Source organism: Pleurodeles waltl, chromosome 12, assembly GCF_031143425.1.
Source record: "Pleurodeles waltl isolate 20211129_DDA chromosome 12, aPleWal1.hap1.20221129, whole genome shotgun sequence".
Lineage (NCBI taxonomy): Eukaryota > Metazoa > Chordata > Amphibia > Caudata > Salamandridae > Pleurodeles > Pleurodeles waltl.
In genome coordinates this window covers 40314237-40333528 of record NC_090451.1, presented here as the reverse complement: position 1 = coordinate 40333528, position 19292 = coordinate 40314237, and the positions used below count along the sequence as shown (strand labels likewise).

Sequence of the window (19292 nt, the reverse complement as noted above, 5' to 3'; positions counted from 1 at the left end):
TCCTTCCGGGTCAATTTTTTTCTCGTGGGTGTGCTACATATGGAGTCATTCCAGAAAGGGGCCGTACCCCACCACTCCTCTACTGGATTATGTTTCCGTGTTTGATCCAGAATCTCGTAGAATCTCTGATAATCAGTCCCAATAACGCACTCCTCTATTAAGTTATCCATGAGTCCCACGGAGAGAGGGTCAAGATGAGTGTTCCATCCAACTTCTATCCTTGCAAGTGGATACTGAGCACGGTCTCCATGAATACAACATATGGTTACCCACTGATTATCAGTCTCTGGTACAGAGTGTATTATACTACGACGGATCACTGACTGACTGCATCTGGAGTCAATCAAGGCCATGACCGGAGACCCATTTATTCTAAGGGGGTGCTTAAAGGACATCGCTTTTTCCCAGGCACAGAACCCTTCCCCGAGTAACGCCTATTTCCATCGGTTCTACTCCCTCATGTTTTTTTGGGCATCCGCGGGCGATATGACCCCACTCCCCACAACTAAAGCACTGAGGTTGATGCATGGGACTTCTTTCCGTACTTCGTGAGGGTCCTGGTTCTTCTGTTATTCATCTGGGAGGAAAATGGGGTGGAGTGATAGGCAATTTCCCCAAAGGTCGGGTTGGCTGATGTTTAACCTCTCCTGACCTGTGGTAGGCGCATGCTAACTCAACGGCCATCTCGGTGTCTATTTTTGGGTGCTGCCTTATCCCGTTTCGGGTGCTGATCGGCAGGGAATCCAAGTACTGTTCAAGGATTATCACTTTGATAACGTCCTCACGGTCAGTCCCTATGGGTCCCAGCCATTTTAGTCCCAGATCCTTCACCCGGTAATAATAGGTCCGTGGGTCTTCATTGGGCCCCCATTTTACCTTTCTGAATTTTGCTCTGTAATACTCAGTGTCATGACCCACACGCTCCAAGATACTTTTCTTTATCTCAGAGTATGGGTTGATACCCCCGGGTTGGCGGCCTGATAAGCAGATTGAAGAGTGCCCGTTAGGAGGGTGGCAATGTATTGGCCCCACCTATCTTCAGGCCATTGGGCGGAGGAGGCTACTCTTTCGAAGTTCGTGAAAAAAGAATCAGGGTCTTCCCCCTCCTGATACTTTTGCAATACCGAACTTGGCACGTTTGGATGCACCTTGCTGGCAGCGATGGTGTCGGTTAGTTTTTTTAAAGCTGTCTCATTGACCAGTTGATTACTGGCTATGATAGTCGCCTGACTTTTTAGGGCGGATTGTAGGGCCTCTCTGTCCTCCTTGGCCTCTCTTTGTTGTGCTTCCCACACTAACTGGAGGTGGCGCTGCCCTTCCGCAAGTTGTTTAATCATGTCCTCGAGACCGGGTTTGTCCTCCATGGCAGCACGGTCTCTGTACCCCGTCGGGACCAAGATCCCACTTCTGACACCACTGTGGGGAATTTGGGGTTGTGGTCTGGGATACAGAGAACACAGATGCAGGTTTTTAACCCTTAACAGGGGTTTCCTTGTTTTATTTTTAAGTTCTAGGAGTGGCGAAATACAGTGATAGGATGTCTGCCTTTCGTTCCTCTCTTTTGTTTCTCTTCCTCCAATCTGTGGGACTTCCAAAGTCTTTAATGGTCTCCTTGAATTTTTCCTTTCAGGTGGCGAGTTTCTGGTGTTCTCCCCTTGGTCCCTGTAACCGGGCGCCTCCAGACGCCGGTTCCTCCAGACGCCGGTCGGAGCAAACGGCCGCCGGAGGATACCCCGGGGGCACCCGAGGGATTCCTGACGTGATGACGTCCCACGTCATCCGTCAGATAGAAGGAGGAAGGACGACCGACGGAGGAGGAGAGTCGCGCAACCCAGAGAGAGACGCCGACGTCAGGGAGAGCCGGAGAGACGAACGCCATGGACCACCAAAAGAGAAGGAAAACCCCGCCGTAGAGAAGGAACAGCGGACAGAGAGCGGAAACCCTTGGGCGCCTCCCGCCCCTGTTGAGACGAAGTCGGGAGATCGCCTACAAGCCGGCCACGTCCCTGGAGGGGCGTGGCCAAGTCAGGTACGAGCGTACCGGGACTGGGACTGGGGTTCTGGGTGGTTGGCTGGGTTTAAAGGGGCTAAGTGGAGAGGGCTGAGGTCATGTAGGGAAGGGGATCCCATTTAAATAGCACCACAGTTAACTGAAGGGTAACCCCACAAGGACCGTACCCAGACCAGTGGATAGAACTGTAAGGGGGTCACAAACAGGGCACAACAAAAGGAAGACACAAGAGAAACGTACCCCCCCCCACATTCCTTCACCTCCACACAAAACCCCCCCCCTCTCACTCCTTACTAACCCCAATTAACCCTATATAGATAAATTTCCCCACTTACCTGTTCCTTTCTCCTTCTTTGTTTTGGGAAATCCTGGGGCCATGAGAGCCGGGTGAACAAGACCACTCCCTCCGGACCGGACCAGGCTGTCCCGGGAACATCAAGGAACCCTGAAAAGAAAAGGGATTTATATATTAGTTTGGACTTGGAATATAACACTTTGGCGGAAAAGCCAGTACTACAATCTCAACGAAGAAATAAATAAACGTACTACACCCTTAAGTGCCGCGTCTGTCCCCTTCTTCCAATATCCCCTCGACTCGGGATAAAGGACCCCGTCACAGTGGTGTCAGAAGTGGGATATTGGAATAGGTGACAGAGACTTCCCAACCATGGAGGAGAAGTGTACCATATCCGATATGATGCAACAGTTGGCCTCCGGACAAAGACACCTACAATTAGTGTGGGAAGAGCAACAAAAAGAGGCCAAATTGGAAAGAGAGGCACTACAAAATGCCCTTAAGAGTCAGGCCACCATAATGGCCAACAACCAGTTGGTTCATGAAACCGCCATTAAGAATCTCACAGATACCATCGCTGCTACTCGCGTACACCCGAATGTGCCCAGTTCGGTCTTACAACGATATCAAGAAGGTGAAGACCCCGATGCCTTTTTCACCAATTTTGAACGAGTTGCTACTTCCGCTACTTGGCCTCAGGAGCGATGGGGCCAATATATCACCCCCTTATTGACGGGGACTCTTCAAGCCGCCTATCAAGCGGTAAACCCCGGTGGAATAACCCCCTATAAGGATATTAAAAAGAGCATCTTAGAACGGGTGGGTTTTGATTCTGAACATTATCGCATGCGGTTTAGAAAAGCGAAGTGGGGAAACAATGAAAATCCCCGGGCCCTATATTTTAGGATCAAAGATCTGGGTCTCAAATGGTTGGGTCCCATAGGGACAAATCGGGAAGACATTATTGAGATCGTGCTCTTAGAGCAATACTTGGATGCTCTGCCTCCGTCTACCCGCAATTGGATCAAACAACATCCAAACCCGGATACCAATACTACCATCGAGTTGGCCTGTGCCTTTCATCGCTCCCTTGAATTCAAAGTAACCCCCCCCCGATCAACACCTAGTCCCCTGCGTCTGGGTTCGGGAACATCCGCGACAGCGGGACGAAGAATCAATGAGGACATAGCGAAATCCCGGGGATTAGATAGGCCCTATATACAACAACCTCAGTGTTTTAGTTGCGGGGAATGGGGCCACATAGCTCGAGGTTGCCCCCTGAAGACAGAAAAACCAGAACCCATGGAAATAGGGGTCACAAGGGGAAGAGTCTTTTATACAGGGAGAAGAGACAACCCTTATAAAAAGAGACTGAGTATCAATGGGAAAAGCACAGTGGCCCTCATCGATTCAGGGTGCAGCCAATCTGTGGTCAGGGCCGGGTTGTTCAACGCACATTACTATTCGGAATTCACGGTATCAATCTGTTGCATCCATGGGGAAACCAGAGAATATCCCCTAATCTGGACAACCCTCACCTGGGGAGGAAAAGAAATACCCATAAGAGTGGGTTTAGTAGAGCAACTGGTTGAAGAAGCAATTATAGGAACTGACTTTTCGGAGTTCCCGCAACTCCTAGACAGCCTTAGACAGCTCGAAGAAACCAACAACTGGTGGAAGGACGCTCCTTTCTCCAATATGCCTCTATCACCTCCGAGGGTACGACCTAAACTCACCCGGAAGGAGAAAAGAATAATTAAGAAAACCTATAACCAAGGGTAATTACAAAGGTCCTCGCCCTCACTGCTCTTCCCAGCTTCCGGACTTCGCAAAGAGAAGACCCCAGTTTAATTCATGCATGGAAAAGTGCACGCCCACGGAACCCCCAGGATAAGGGTCCCTCGTTCACCATAGTTAAGGACCTATTATACTGAGTCACTTACAAAGACCAAGACGAAAAGAAACAGTTGATAGTTCCAGAACCTTATAGACAACAAGTTCTACACTTAGCACACAGCCAGCCCGGGGGTGGACACTATGGGAGGGAGAAAACAGAGGAGTATTTGTTGAGGAAGTTTTACTGGCCGGGGGTATTTTCCCAGATTGGGAAATTCTGTCAACAATGTCCAAAATGCCAATTGATTGACCCCGGCTCACGGAGAAAGGCCCCTTTACAACCCCTCCCCATCATTGATGTCCCCTTCTCCAGAATAGGGATGGACCTCGTTGGCCCTCTTCTGCCCTCGTCGAGAGGCTATCGTTATATATTGGTATTAGTAGATTACGCCACGAGATACCCTGAGGCTATTCCCCTCTCTAGTATTAACACCAAAAGTGTTGCTCACGCCATGATAGGGTTCTTTTCCCGAATTGGGTTTCCTCGAGAAATCCTAACGGACCAAGGTACCCAATTTATGTCCAACCTGATGACACAAATATGTCAACTATTGGGGATTAAACAGTTACGGATGTCGGTTTATCATCCACAAACCGATGGTTTGGTGGAGAGATATAACCGTACCCTCAAAACACTACTAAAGAAAACTATCTCGGAGACTGGTAAGGACTGGGATAGGAAACTCCCTTTAGTATTATACGCAATCAGGACACACGAACAAGCCTCTACGGGCCATAGCCCGTTTGAGCTGTTGTTTGGGCGACAACCACGGACCCTACTAGATATGGCCGCTGAGATGTGGGAAGAAGAAGACGGGGAAAAAACCATTCTAAAGTACGCCCGTGAGTTAAAAACCCACCTACATACAGTATGGGAAAGCGTAAGGGAACACATGGAGAGGGCCCAAGACAAACAGAAAAGGTATTATGATCGAAATACCCAATTAAGGTCCTTTTCCCTAGGAGATAAAGTGCTAGTTCTTCTCCCCAGTTCAGACAACAAATTGTTGGCCAAGTGGCAAGGACCCTACACCGTAACAGGACTAGTAACCCCCGTAACTTATAAAATTCAGCTTAACGACACTCCCCCTAGGTCACAGATCTTCCATGTTAACTTATTAAAAAGATGGGAAGAACCTCCGAATGACCCCAGGCACGGCTGCCTAGTTAATACCGTTAAGGAATTAGAGATAGGGTGGTGCCCCACTGATCCCCCTGGCGAGAGAGAGGTTCCTATCATTAATACAGAGATCTCGATTCAACAAAATAGACAATTGAAGAATCTCTTTGATAAACACGGTCGGGTGTTCTCCTCGGTACCCGGTAGAACACGATTGGTACATCATCAAATCCTCACACCACCTGGGAAGACCGTACGACTAAAACCTTATCGTATCCCTGAAGCTAGGAAAACCCTCGTAGAAAACGAAATCGAGAAGATGTTAGATCTAGACATCATAGAACCTTCCCAAAGCCCCTGGTGTTCGCCCGTGGTCTTGGTACCCAAACCTGATGGCTCTATACGTTTCTGTATTGACTTTAGACGGTTCAATTCCATATCACAATTTGACACCTATCCTCTTCCTAGGATAGACGAGCTCTTAGAAAGGTTGGGGAAAGCGAAATACATGTCTACCCTTGACTTGACCAAGGGATATTGGCAGATCCCGTTGGGTCCCGAAGACAAGGAAAAGACGGCTTTCGCTACCCCCTCAGGATTGTATCACTTTAAGGTTCTCCCTTTTGGGTTACATGGCGCCCCCGCCACCTTCCAACGTCTCATTGACACCATATTACGACCTCATACCCGATACGCGGCGGCCTATCTGGATGACATCGTTATTTTCAGTGAGACCTGGGAAGACCATCTGGTCCACATAGACCACATCTTCTCGGCTTTAAGGAAGGCTGGACTGACAGCCAACCCCGCCAAGAGCCGACTGGCTTTTAATGAGATCTCCTACCTGGGTTATCACATTGGCAACGGTATACTTCGACCACAAAAGAATAAAATCGAAGCCATCCTACACACCAATGCTCCCACCACGAAGAAGGGAGTTCGTTTCTTTTTAGGTCTAGTGGGGTACTATCGAAGGTTCATTCCCCACTATTCCAGTTTGGCTGCCCCCCTAACCAATCTCTTAAGAAAAGGACAACCCAACAACATCACACGACTAGACCCGACTCAACTTCATAGTTATCATACCTTGCAAAGGTGTCTCACCACCCAACCGATATTGAAATGTCCTGAGTTTGACAAACCCTTTCATCTCCAAACGGATGCCTCCGACGTGGGGGTAGGGGCCGTTCTTTTTCAAAAGGATGAAGACGGAGTGAGCCATCCCGTCGTCTTTATTAGCCGTAAGCTGTTTCCCAGGGAGCAAAGATACCCCATTATAGAGCGGGAATGTCTTGCCATTAAGTGGGCTATCGAAAGTCTCCAATACTATCTTTTGGGCAGACCTTTCCTACTGTATACGGACCATGCACCCCTTACGTGGCTCTCAAGATATAAGAATACCAACAATCGTATATTGAGATGGTTCATGGAACTCCAACCCTTCTCCTTCCAGGTTTGCCACCTCCCTGGTGACCTTATGGGTCAGGCTGACTATTTGTCCCGGTTTCCGGATCTGGTGGGGCTCGATCAGCCCCATTCATGTGAGGGGATGTGTAACCGGGCGCCTCCAGACGCCGGTTCCGGGTCGGAGCAAACGGCCGCCGGAGGATACCCCGGGGGCACCCGAGGGATTCCTGACGTGATGACGTCCCACGTCATCCGTCAGATAGAAGGAGGAGGGACGACTGACGGAGGAGGAGAGTCGCGCAACCCAGAGAGAGACGCCGACGTCAGGGAGAGCCGGAGAGACGAACGCCGTGGACCACCAAAAGAGAAGGAAAACCCCGCCGTAGAGAAGGAACAGCGGACAGAGAGCGGAAACCCTTGGGCGCCTCCCGCCCCTGTTGAGACGAAGTCGGGAGATCGCCTACAAGCCGGCCACGTCCCTGGAGGGGCGTGGCCAAGTCAGGTACGAGCGTACCGGGACTGGGACTGGGGTTCTGGGTGGTTGGCTGGGTTTAAAGGGGCTAAGTGGAGAGGGCTGAGGTCATGTAGGGAAGGGGATCCCATTTAAATAGCACCACAGTTAACTGAAGGGTAACCCCACAAGGACCGTACCCAGACCAGTGGATAGAACTGTAAGGGGGTCACAAACAGGGCACAACAAAAGGAAGACACAAGAGAAACGTACCCCCCCCCACATTCCTTCACCTCCACACAAAACCCCCCCCCCTCTCACTCCTTACTAACCCCAATTAACCCTATATAGATAAATTTCCCCACTTACCTGTTCCTTTCTCCTTCTTTGTTTTGGGAAATCCTGGGGCCATGAGAGCCGGGTGAACAAGACCACTCCCTCCGGACCGGACCAGGCTGTCCCGGGAACATCAAGGAACCCTGAAAAGAAAAGGGATTTATATATTAGTTTGGACTTGGAATATAACACTTTGGCGGAAAAGCCAGTACTACAATCTCAACGAAGAAATAAATAAACGTACTACACCCTTAAGTGCCGCGTCTGTCCCCTTCTTCCAATATCCCCTCGACTCGGGATAAAGGACCCCGTCACAGTCCCCGATGTCCCTCGGAAAGAACAAAAGAGGATACAGCAGGTAAGTGGGACCGTATTTCCCCGGTCTATTAATTACTGTGATTAGTGAGGGGAGGGGTGGAGTTGTGAGGGAAGTAGTGAGGGGTTAACTAAACAAACACTAATAGATTTGTGTAGTTTTTACTTTAGTAGGATGGTTAGGGTTTTTGTGAGGAGGAGGGGGTTTTTCCTTTCTTTAATAGTAGAGTGGTAGGGTATCCTGGGAGTTTCTCCCCTTCTTTCACCTCCTGTCTTTTCCCACCCTCTCTCTCTCTCTCCCCCTCCCCTTCTTTTCCCTTATCGTTGTTGTCCTTAAAAAAGGTCCGTACCTTGTGTAGCCACGACCCTCCTGGGCCGTGGCAGGCTACTTCGTGTCCTCTTGGTATTGCTGCTCCGGTCGTCTTGTCGGGTTCTGCTCTCCGCTCCTCGTCTTCTCGTTCGGGCCCACTGTCAAAAACCTTCGGCTCCGGTTTCTCCTCTCTCTCCCCGTTCGCGGCATCTTCATTTTGCCTTGAGACCCGCACGGGTGAGTAGCGCGCTTTATAAATGCTAAAAGTCCGGGGCCCATTGCCGTCTCCGCCTCCACGCGTCTCCATGACGACGTGGGCGGAAGTCGGGGAAGGCGTCGGGCGAACGCCACGTCTGTATAATCGTAGGCGAGGCGAGCGACGCCCTCCTACAGTGTGTATGCTCAATCGTCCAAAATCTACTCGAAAAATGCGGGCGAATCAATTCGTATAAGGGTTTTATACGTGTAGCATAATCAGGAATTTAAGTTCTACCAAAATTCAGAAACCCCAACAATGACTGGAGCTTCCGAACCGTATTAGGAGGCTGCAATAAAGCACATTTCTCCCAAAAATGTGGCGCTAAGCTCTTGCCCTCACTCGACAACTCATATCCCAGGAAAATGACGCTGAGGAAGGCAATCTTTGATTTCTTAAAATTAAACTTATAGCCAATATCAGCAAACCCCACAACAATGCGCAATACACGCCTTAGATGTTGCAGAATCTCATCGTCTGTCAGATATATGTCATCAACATATGATAACGCTTCAGGGTCGAACTCGTGCAGCATTTCAGTCACACGAGCCGAAAACAGTCCTGGGCTATTCTTATACCCCTGAGGGAAACGACAACACTTTTTCTGAGAGCCAAACGCACTGAAACTGGTATAGTCCCGACTTTCGGGTGCTATATTTTGGCAGAAAAATCCATTCGAGATATCTAACGTTGTTTTGTATTTCTTACGCACTATATTATTCTTAAGCGCTGCGCTATGTGAATTCTGTATTGCATATGTGCGTGCATGACTATTCAAATGTCTGTAATCCACCACTATCCTATATGAATGGTCCGGTTTAGCAACCGGAAATAAGGGATTATTCATCGGCGAGACACAGGGCTCAATTACTCCCTGGTACTCCAATTGTGTAAGAATTTTCCTAACCGATGCCCTTGCCTCAAATTTGATAGGATACTGCGGCTGTGGCTGAGGTTCGCCCTTTATCGGAATTACATGATAAGGTGATTGTCTATCCCACCCCACATTATTTCTATATAGGGCGGGAGCCTGCGCTAGTGCCCATGTTTTACTATAGGACTCCGCTAGTTCTCTCGGAACAAGTGGTGAGAAGGAAGGCGTAATAACCTCCTCCCCCACCGGACAGTCACGAACAAAGTCAGGTGGCCAATCTTGTTCGGCCAGCAGAATATCATATGATTTCACCACATGGTCCCAAAAGATGGCGTGTACAATGCGGTCAATGTCCCCTTCCAATCGCAGAGTCACTTGATATACTCTATCAGGTTCAGAGACTCGCATATCCGCCGTTTCGACTTGTATGAAGTCATCAGTTGCTTTCACCTCCAGATGCTCTAGAAGACTCCGGCGAACTATTGTGACCTCTGCCGCGTTGTCTAACAGTGCTAACGCCCATGTCTTGTTCGTCAAGAGAACTCTCTTCTTGAGCGGCATGTCTAACTGAGACTGCTGCCACTTTCTTCTTTTTAAATTGCTGTTTTTGTTGCAGCGGTTTCTCTTCTTGTTTAATAGAAACCTCAGCCGAGCGTTGTGAATCCTGTCTCGGTTTCACGTACTCCGTCCTCCGCTCTGACCGCCCACCTCTCACTTCTCTTTTCCGAGGAGTCCTGAAAGGAACGAGATTCGCGTGTATCAGTATATTGTTATCTATCAGGCGTCTTCAAAGTATCCCTATTCCTGAGATTATACTTATTCTGTGGGGTCGCCGGTTGCGGAGACTGCCCACCATCTTTTTTAGGTGTTTGCGGTTTCTTTTCCCAGCGCTTCCTCGAACCCTCAGGTTGTTGCTGTTTAGCATTATCTTTATTATTTTTACCCTGTAATTGGGGTTTTTGTGGTCTAGCCCGTAGGCTATCTCGACCAATACTAGAATATGTTTCTGCTATTATTCTCGGAAGTTCCCGCTCCTGATTAATCTGCGGAACATCCCGAAGACGCATTCGCGCTGCTAGTGCTACTGCCTCTCCTTTGAGATTACTCAAAATAATAGAAGAAACTGTGGCAAAATTGCCCAGCAACTGCATGCCCAAATCTAAGGCAGGGGCAGCCCCATATACATCTTGAATTTGTTTAAGCACGTCCGGTAAATTAGCTAATGTCGGCGTACCGTGTGCCGTAGTGTAGAGCGCGGCAAACACCGTACCCCAGGTATTACAAAGGTCCACCGGAGGAACCATCCCATACGGCAAACACATTGTCAATATTCTATGTTTATCCTGAGGTCCCGTATGGGGAAATACTGCTTCCAGCGTATTAATTTTCTGCGCCAGCCAAAATGGAGTCTCCTCTCGTTTAGCCGGTACCTTACCCATAACTGAGTGTACAGTGGCCGGATTAATACCCGGAACCACCGCCTGTGGGTGCGCCGGAGCAGCACGCGCTGCGTTCGTATTTAATGTCTGCATGACAAACTGAACCAACCGTCTATATGTAGACGTTAAGTCGATATATAAACAACGAACTTCAACCACTGTCAATTGAGCAGCCGCAGGATGAGGTGTATATGTAGCCAATAAAGGCCAGGTAGGACCATCATTACTCAGTGGACCTAACCTAACTTGTGCAACTGTGTGTGGGAGGGCGCCATCAAGCCAATTATGGTGTTCTTGATAAGATAAAGGTATCTCTAAGTATGCGTAAGCCCTGTACTGTCCAGGGACATTCGCAACAGTGTATTCGTGAAAAGTATTTGTACCCCCATCAACTGCTGGAAATACGACCCAAGAATAAAAAAGTTCTGTTCTATATGCTGCATGGGCGTCTACCACAAACGTGACAGGACCCCCCCTGGACCGTCAGTCCATGTGCTATCAGATGGGCCGTGAGCGGGTGACGCATATTGATCACTATATTCACAACATTAGGATTCGCCATTTGTAAAAAAATAGCTCTAGATCAGAGAAGGCACACCAACATCGGGGTTTCTTTCCTTTTTAAAGTTCAAGCTTGAACAACCAACCACTAAGCAATAGGATGCACCTATCCCGTGGCGGCGGAAACCCTCAGCCCCACGGACGTCTCCGCATACGGAACCGAGGAGTCAAAATATATACGAGACCAAGATGTCGGACCTAAACATTAGAGCCAGACCAAACGTTGGGCGCCATGTCGCGTGGACTCTCATTATCCTAAATGAGACTACTGGATTTCTAGGCAGCAGGATCGATAACGGTGTGGGGGACTGAGTCTGACCCACGTGTAAGGAACTCTGTTACCCTAAATCCGGTTTTTGCTCCGGCTAACTAGCAGTGCCTCATTTCTCCCATGAGGAAGAAATGATTTGGCAGCCAAACGCATGACATCTTGGGAACTTCTCAGGGAAGTCGTGGTTACTCAGATCCAAACCAACTCTCTTATTTACAATATGATCTCATATACAAATGACAAAGACAGTATAAGTTTTATATAATGTTTTAATAAAACGACTGTATTTTAGATATGAAGGCGTGAGCCGCAATAACCAGAAAAATACAACACAGTAGGATTGAAATAGTCACCAGGAGAGTAAAACATAAGAACAAAGCTATCATAGTGTCTAACAGTTTCTACTCTCCCTCTGCTTGTTCTATTTAGAGCACAGCATGTTAAGCTTCTAGCTTGCCTTTCAGAATCACTGAGGAGACATCAGCCCTCATACCTGAGCAAAGGCCTGTGATCTTGGTTCAGCATCTGCAACGAGGCAGTCAGCGTCTAGTTGTGGTTCCCTGGTCTCTTGCGTGTATTGGGACAAGGAAGTGATTTTATAACTAACATGTCATCGTGATCACAAAACGTCCCTACGCAGGAATGCCAAATCTAAACTCCTACCACGTCTATCGGCAATGTACCAGACTGTATCCTTGACTGAAGCACAGAGTAAATATGTTATGGAGAACTCCAGTGCTGAAGTAGGCAAAACAGTGTGATATGAATAAAAAACAACACCGTAGAACTGGCTATTTGAAAAATAACAGTACGAAGCCTAATAAAAAGCATGTAGAGCAAAGTGCACAGAGGCTCTAAGCTGTAAGCAAATGAATAAAATACATTCAGGGCAAAGTGCACAAAGGCCTAAAGCCTGAAGCTAATGCGCAAAGAATACGTAAAACTAACCACACTACAATAGAAAGTCCACTTTTATAAAGTCAGCATTTCTATATGCTTATAACTCTGGTGCTCTTGCATCTAGACTCCAATCCAACTCTGTGGTAGAGTGACAGCTGGCTTTGTGCATACTTTCGAGACAGCCATCACATAGGAAGGGCAGATGTGTAACAGGGGTTTACCCCCTACTGATGTCTGGGGCCAGTGGTGGTGGAGAAGGGGCCATTCCTGGAACCTGTTAGTGCTAGTTGGAACCTCCCCTCCCCCTTGGTGGAAGCTGTGCAAAATGAGTTTAAGTACAGGGGGTTGTCCCCCACATTTTCAGGCAGTCTGGACTTGGCACCGGATGCTGCTGGAAGGAATTGCTATGCTAGGGGAACCGCCATTAGGACTGACCTTGCTGCTGTGCTGTCCTGTGACCTGCTAGGTCACAAAAGGGAGTGCCTTTACCTGCAAAGACTCTGATGAGCTGGCCTGCTGCTGGCCCCCTGCATCTCCGTGCTCCCCCCCAGTTGCCAGTTGTTCTCCAGGGGTTGGGTGGTGTGTCCCATTTCCCTGCTGTTTCATCCTTCCTAGCGCAAAGCGAGTGCTATAACTTCTTGCTGGAACGTGGCCCTTAGTGTACAAGGAGAGCGTTGAGAGCGCCCCTGCTATCCCCATGTTTGTGTGTCACCTGCTGCAGGCAGTTTCCCCTGTTCAGGAGGACTGTGGTGAAGGAGGAGTGCTGCAAAGCCCGCTGGCCGTGCCCCCTCTGGCGCGATCGAGGCATATCCTGCCTGGTGCCCCCAGGGCACAAATAGGCATCCAAGTAGGAGATGGCTTACCGCTGGGTCCGTGAGTTCCCTGCTGGAAGATTTGGACACCCGAAGGAGTAGAGAGGCCGGCTTGCGGCCCAACTTGTCAGAGGCCTCCCCCGGGCTAGGCCGCCACACGGAAGAGAAGGTAGCGGTCTGGAAGGCCCTGGAGGGCTCCGGACACGCTCCCTAGACAAGCGCAGCTGGAGAGGAAGCTGCATTTGCTGATAGTGCTCCAGCGTGAAGGAGGGCAGCTGTCTGGAGTTCTGCCCTATGCGGGGGATCCAGAGGGGTCTCCCCACCTTCAAGGGCAGTATGTGTGCCTCCACCCGTGGTGGCAAACCTTCAGGAACATTTTTATTGCATTAACCATACACAGGACAGGACAGAAACCTCGACTGAGGCCCCGTTCCCACAAGTGGGAAAAAGTACCACATTGATTTTAATAGGAGGGCAGGGTCATTGTTGTTGCAGGAAGCTGGCTCAGTTTATGGTGTACACCTATGGTGTGGCACCCTATACTGAGTCCAGGCAACCCTTAGTGATACTGACTAGATGTCCAGATAGCAGGAGCTCTCTATGGGCAGGTAAGGCGAGCACCTACATACCCTAACCCAGCCATAGTAAATTTGGCTTGTAGCTGACTGATAGAGGTATTTTTTTTAAGATCACGTTCTCACTTTCACTGCACTTTTTTACAATTTTTGTTTATGGATCCCTAATAGTTTCCTAGACCTGGGTGGAAACTATCCCCTTGGTTAGGGGAAGGAGGGGACTCCTTAATGATGCTATTAGCTATGAGTAAACTGGAGAAATAATAAACTTGTGGTAGAAAATAGCTGGTGAGGGTCTCCCAAAAGAAACTAAATTGGTGAATACTAGGACACGTGGTAACACTCCTGGTGATATTAAAAGTGTTGGTTGGGAAGTTGAGTGGTAACCTGATACTTCTACAGCTCCTGTTTGATTTTGGAGCATCAAGTGACCATCTGGCAGAGCTCTGGCCACCTCCCTGCGGGAGGAGCTGGACAGGGGGAGTGTTCACTCCCCTGTCCTTTGTGTAGTTTTTCACCAGGGGGGTTCCTGAACTGGTGCAAACTGGACTATGCAAGGAGGGCACCAAATGTGCCCTTCAAAGCCATCTTTAGACACTCAGAGGTAACCCCACCCCACCCCAACCCTTAGACACCTAATACACAGGGAGATGTGGTCACACCTCTTTCTTGCAGGAAATCCTTTGCTCTGCTCCTTTGGCTGAGCCTGGTTCATCAGCAGGAGGGCAGAACAGTGTCTGGGGTCAGCAGTGCGGGCTGGAAGCTGGATCCCATAAGGCTGCACAGGAAGAACAGGGGGATCCTCTACTGAACCCCCAGAGTACATGGTATAATGGAACTAACACTGAAATCAGTGTAGTTGCATGATTCCAACATATTTGATACCAAACATGCCTAGGTTCGGAGTAGCCATTATGTAGTTGGACCATTTGGGTTGACCAGTGTCCACTTCATAGCTTAAGACGGCTTCCCCACACTTAGAGTCCAGGAATTGGCCTGGGGTCTGTATGGAAACCATGCTCATGAAGGGGTACCCTTACACTTAGAGACATGCACCATGCTCTTCTTGGGCTGAGGGGCCTACCAGAGGGGTGACCTGTAGGGTCTAAGTGCAGTGGTTAGATTTGGAAGTGAAAGGGTGCATGCACCCTTCCACGCAGGCTGCAATGAAAGGCCTGCAGTCACAATTTGCATGGGCTCCTATGGGTGGCATAATACATGCGGTGGCCCATGGAGGACCCCTGGTGTACCAATGCCCTGGGTACCTAGGGAGTAACATGGGTGCACCAGTATGCCAATTATGAGTGTGAAAAGTCACCAACAACTAAATTTGGGGGAGAAGGCGCAGTCACTGGGATCCTGGTTACCATGGTCCCAGTGAACTACAGTCCAAAACATACTAACACCAGGCAAAAAAATGGGCGGATAGTACAACCAGAACGGCCAGCCTCCACATTTGGGAAGCCTGTAAGGCTTTCATACGGTGGGAGAAAGTAATCTCTTACAAAGCTCATCTAAGTCCAATAACCAGGGACAAAAACTTCCAATCTTCAGCAGGAGCTTGATCAAGCAGCACAGATTTATCAGGCTACTTATGATTCGGATGCTGCCCACAGATTGAAGGAGGCATAGGATAAATTAAGGGACTACTGTTTGTCCTGTGATTTAGTTATCAGCATACATGCTTCCAGCGACAATATGGTCCATAAGGAAAAGGTCTAACAATGCTATTATTAAGTCAATTTTTTACGAGGCCTAGGGAATTGTAGTCAACCATTCTTAGGGTATCGAGGAACTCTTCCTGTCCCATTATTCAAGTCTCTACACTTCCATACTCACGACTAATGTGGGACAGGTAAATCAATACTTCAGATCGGTTAATCTACCTACCCTAGGAGCGGAATCACAGGCCTCACTAATAGTGCCCATCACGCTGTTAGAGGTTAAAGAGGCAATCTCCGCCTCACCTATTGGGTAGGCCGGTGGTGAGGATGGCTTGCCGGCTGAAGTGTATAAATTACTGATAGAACAAATAGCTGAATTCTTGGTTATCCTCTTCAATGGCATACTCAATGGGGCTGAGATACCAGGTTCTTTCACAAGGGTTGTTATTGTCAGCTTTATAAACAAGCATTTGCATTGCAATGCAATGTCATGGGTCTCTCATTGGCTCCAGTTGGCGCTATTGGTGTTGTAAATTCCTAACAGGACTTTTCTTGTCACATAAATTGAAAATGAAAAGTAAAACACTAGTTGACATAAGCGAGCAGATTCAAAGCGCCATGGCTGCCATGGGCATGAATGAGAGACACAAAAGTAAAAAGTTCACTCACAGTCAAACATATTGGCACTCATGCAGTTATCCATGTAACAGGGTCAGTCTGCAAGGTGGTAACAAAAGCTCCCTAACGAGAGACAAACGTAAATCACTTACCAATGATAACAAAGGATTTTTGAAAGGCAAGCCCACGGACGAGGGAAAGTGATGGGCGTGAAGTGGCTATGGTTAAAAGCCCACAATACTTCCAACAGGCCAAAGTGCTTGCACACTCGACCAAAAAAGGGCTATGATCATCTGAGTGACAACAAACAAGATATTAAAAATCAGATTGCTTAGCTACCTTAAGTATATGATGGTTGCATAGTCTATACCACCACATCATCATGGCTCAGGTGCCCAAGGGGTGCTCTGAACCTTTTCTCCCAACCTACTGACCACTCACCTGCTAAATCATTATTTCAGATTTCCAAACCTTGGCATGTTGTAAGACTGTGTTAGGAGCATGAACAAGTCAGTGCATTGAGAGAGGGATTAAAGGGACGTTGACAAATAAGACTGTGGAATGATTGGTAGCTCGATATGTTAAAGCTGATTAGAGTATTTGTAGGAACCATGGAAGATGTGGGGGAGTGAAAAAGTGAGGTGGGGCTGGTGATTATGTGCGAGTTGGGCCAATTAGGATGTTTCAATTAGATTGTGAGTTTAGGTAGCTTGCTCTTTTCTTGGAGCCATCTGTGTGCCATTCTAACTGCCAGAAATGTTATGGTCTATGTCGGTAAATGTGTCAGGAGATACAAGAGGTAATGATTTAGATTGGGATAGCAGATAGGGCACTATGTCCAGTACATATGTTTTAGTTACGGTGCCTAGTGCGGACATGATTGTACCATGGGTAATCTGAGAATGCCCAGTCCCAGGGAAGTGTCCCTGATGGTTTATTAGGTATCCTGCACTTTAAACTCACAAATCATTGGTATCATGTGCATTAGTTTAGTTAACTCAATAGAAGCAAATTAACACCACACCTGCAATGCCTTAGATTGCAACATAAAAGTACAGGATGTGGTGCCCTTGATGACGGGGAATGAGGTGGCCACCCTACATGAGGTTCTTTAGAAATTATACACATCTCAAGGGGTCTTTGAATAGAGGTTGGAGTATATTTTGTGAAGCTTGGGCGTGCGATTTCTCTGGGGGCAAGTGTAAATTGCTATTGGTTATAGTATAATAATGTGGCGTAAGTAGTGTTTAGTTTGCTGTCTTTACAGTTGTGACCAGGCTTTAGCTTGTATTCAGGATTGCAGTATTACTAGAATGTCTTCAGCTTGACACGCCTAACGTACCATTAACTCTAAGCGACTACTGATCGGTATGGACGTTGTTGTTATGTATCCCCTAACCGGGATTGTTGGAAATGATGACCTATTTAACTCATTGGTATTCTGCCTCGTTATTAAGGTATGTTGGTGTTCTGCCAATCTTACCTCCATAACGAATATTAAGCCCTAAAGGGGATGGCTGCCTGAGTGCAAGGTATTCAGAGAGATGCTCCTCGAGGCAGAGTTCATCTTTGAAGAGAAATAATGCATTTGAGTCTGACATCAAGGAAGAAGTCAGTTTGTAATAAAAGGCCTTTGTAGCAACTTTAAAACCTAGGAATGGGAAAAACAGTAAAACACGGTTGCTTTATCTATGCTGAAGATAATGTATGTACAGCAAATTCAGTGTCGGCCCCAAGGTGGCTGCGATATGCAAGCAATTGAATATCAACAGCAGACTAAAATGCTTAATGCCTTTGTCTCAACTGTGCTGCCATTTCAGAAAAGACACAGCCTTCGTTAGCAGGGGCAGGAGGAAAGTAACACATTTTTTGTTCCAAACTGTCTTTCATAAACATGTCTATATTTTCCTATAAGGTATCCCTTTATTTAAATTTAAGTAGTTACAGTTTACTGATTAGAACGATATGCTTGTTTTACTGAAAATAAGGTTGTGGTAAATTAACACCAATAATAACAAGAATGATAAGCAAATCAGCCAACAATTTCGAAATTACTGCCGACAGGAGGAGGATCTCACACAGGCCACCTTCACTGTGCTAAACAAAAGTGTGTGAAATGGCAAACGCTGAAGACTGCTCAAAGTAAAGTGATGTCTACCGCTTCTGGAAATTGTATTTCTTGCTTCTCTCCCCTGGTTCAAAACATCTCCAACCTCTGTGTGGTAAAACAATTTATAAAACAAGCTGACTAAGTCTTGAAAAAAAGAAAATTGGGCTCTATGAAACTTGAAACTGCATGGCCGCCATGGAGCGCAAAGGAGAGACAAAACCAATGTGATGTACCTGGTAGACTTTCAAAGCACTGCAATACTGCCAATTGCGTTCGCACTTTCAGAAACCTCTAAGCACCATGGCCACCATAAACATCAGCGCGAAGGAGAGAGATAAACAGACGTTCGCTCACAGTCAAACATATGGGAAATCATGTAAGTATCCATTGTAGGAAGCTGGTCTGGTGTGTGGCGAGTACCTAAGGTACTTACACCTTATACCAGGTCCAGGTATCCCCTATTAGTGTAGTGTAGACAGTGTCTAGAAGCCAGGCTCTCTAAAGGTAGCTGTGGATAAGCAGCCAAGGCTTATCTAGGAGACATGCAAAGCTCATGCAATACCACTGTAGTCCCACAGCTCTTAGAAAACACTCAGTGTTACAGAAATAAAGGTACTTTATTTTAGTGACACAATTACAAAAAAGCACTAGAGAGGCAACCCTCCAATAGGAGGTAAATAACACACTAGATATGTACACTAGTAATAAGAAATATGCCTAAATAGTAATAGACAACAGTGCCCCAGGGGAAGCCAAAAGCATAACCAAAATAAATGGAATGCGAATGCAAGACCCCCACCTAGGTAAGTGGAGTGTGTAGAGGGGAGCTGGAGGAACAAGGAAACCCCAAAGGCAAGTACCACAGTGCCCGCCAGTGACCAGGAAGAAAGGAGTAAGTTACTGTATTTTCCCCAAACCACCCAAAAGGAAGAAAAAGAAGATAATGGAACACTCAGACAAGGCTGAAAGAAACCAGCGGTGGATTCCTGAAGAAGAAAACTTGTGGAAGAAAGGGATCAAGTCCAGAAGTCACAGAAGAGTCCAGTGGGGCAGTAACCACTACCCACCCAG

The 19292-nt window shown here is 47.6% G+C and overlaps 1 protein-coding gene across 1 annotated transcript in view; it reads right to left on the bottom strand.

Annotated features, from left to right (window-relative positions):
* Positions 1-19292, bottom strand: part of LOC138267038 (uncharacterized) — a 252245-nt gene that overhangs the window by 162755 nt on the left and 70198 nt on the right. The window contains exons 16-17 of the mRNA XM_069215886.1: positions 17595-17762; positions 8182-8558 (exon numbers count right to left, since the gene is read on the bottom strand). Of these exons, the coding sequence (XP_069071987.1) occupies positions 8182-8558; positions 17595-17762 (545 nt within the window). The remainder of the gene's footprint in view (positions 1-8181; positions 8559-17594; positions 17763-19292) is intronic.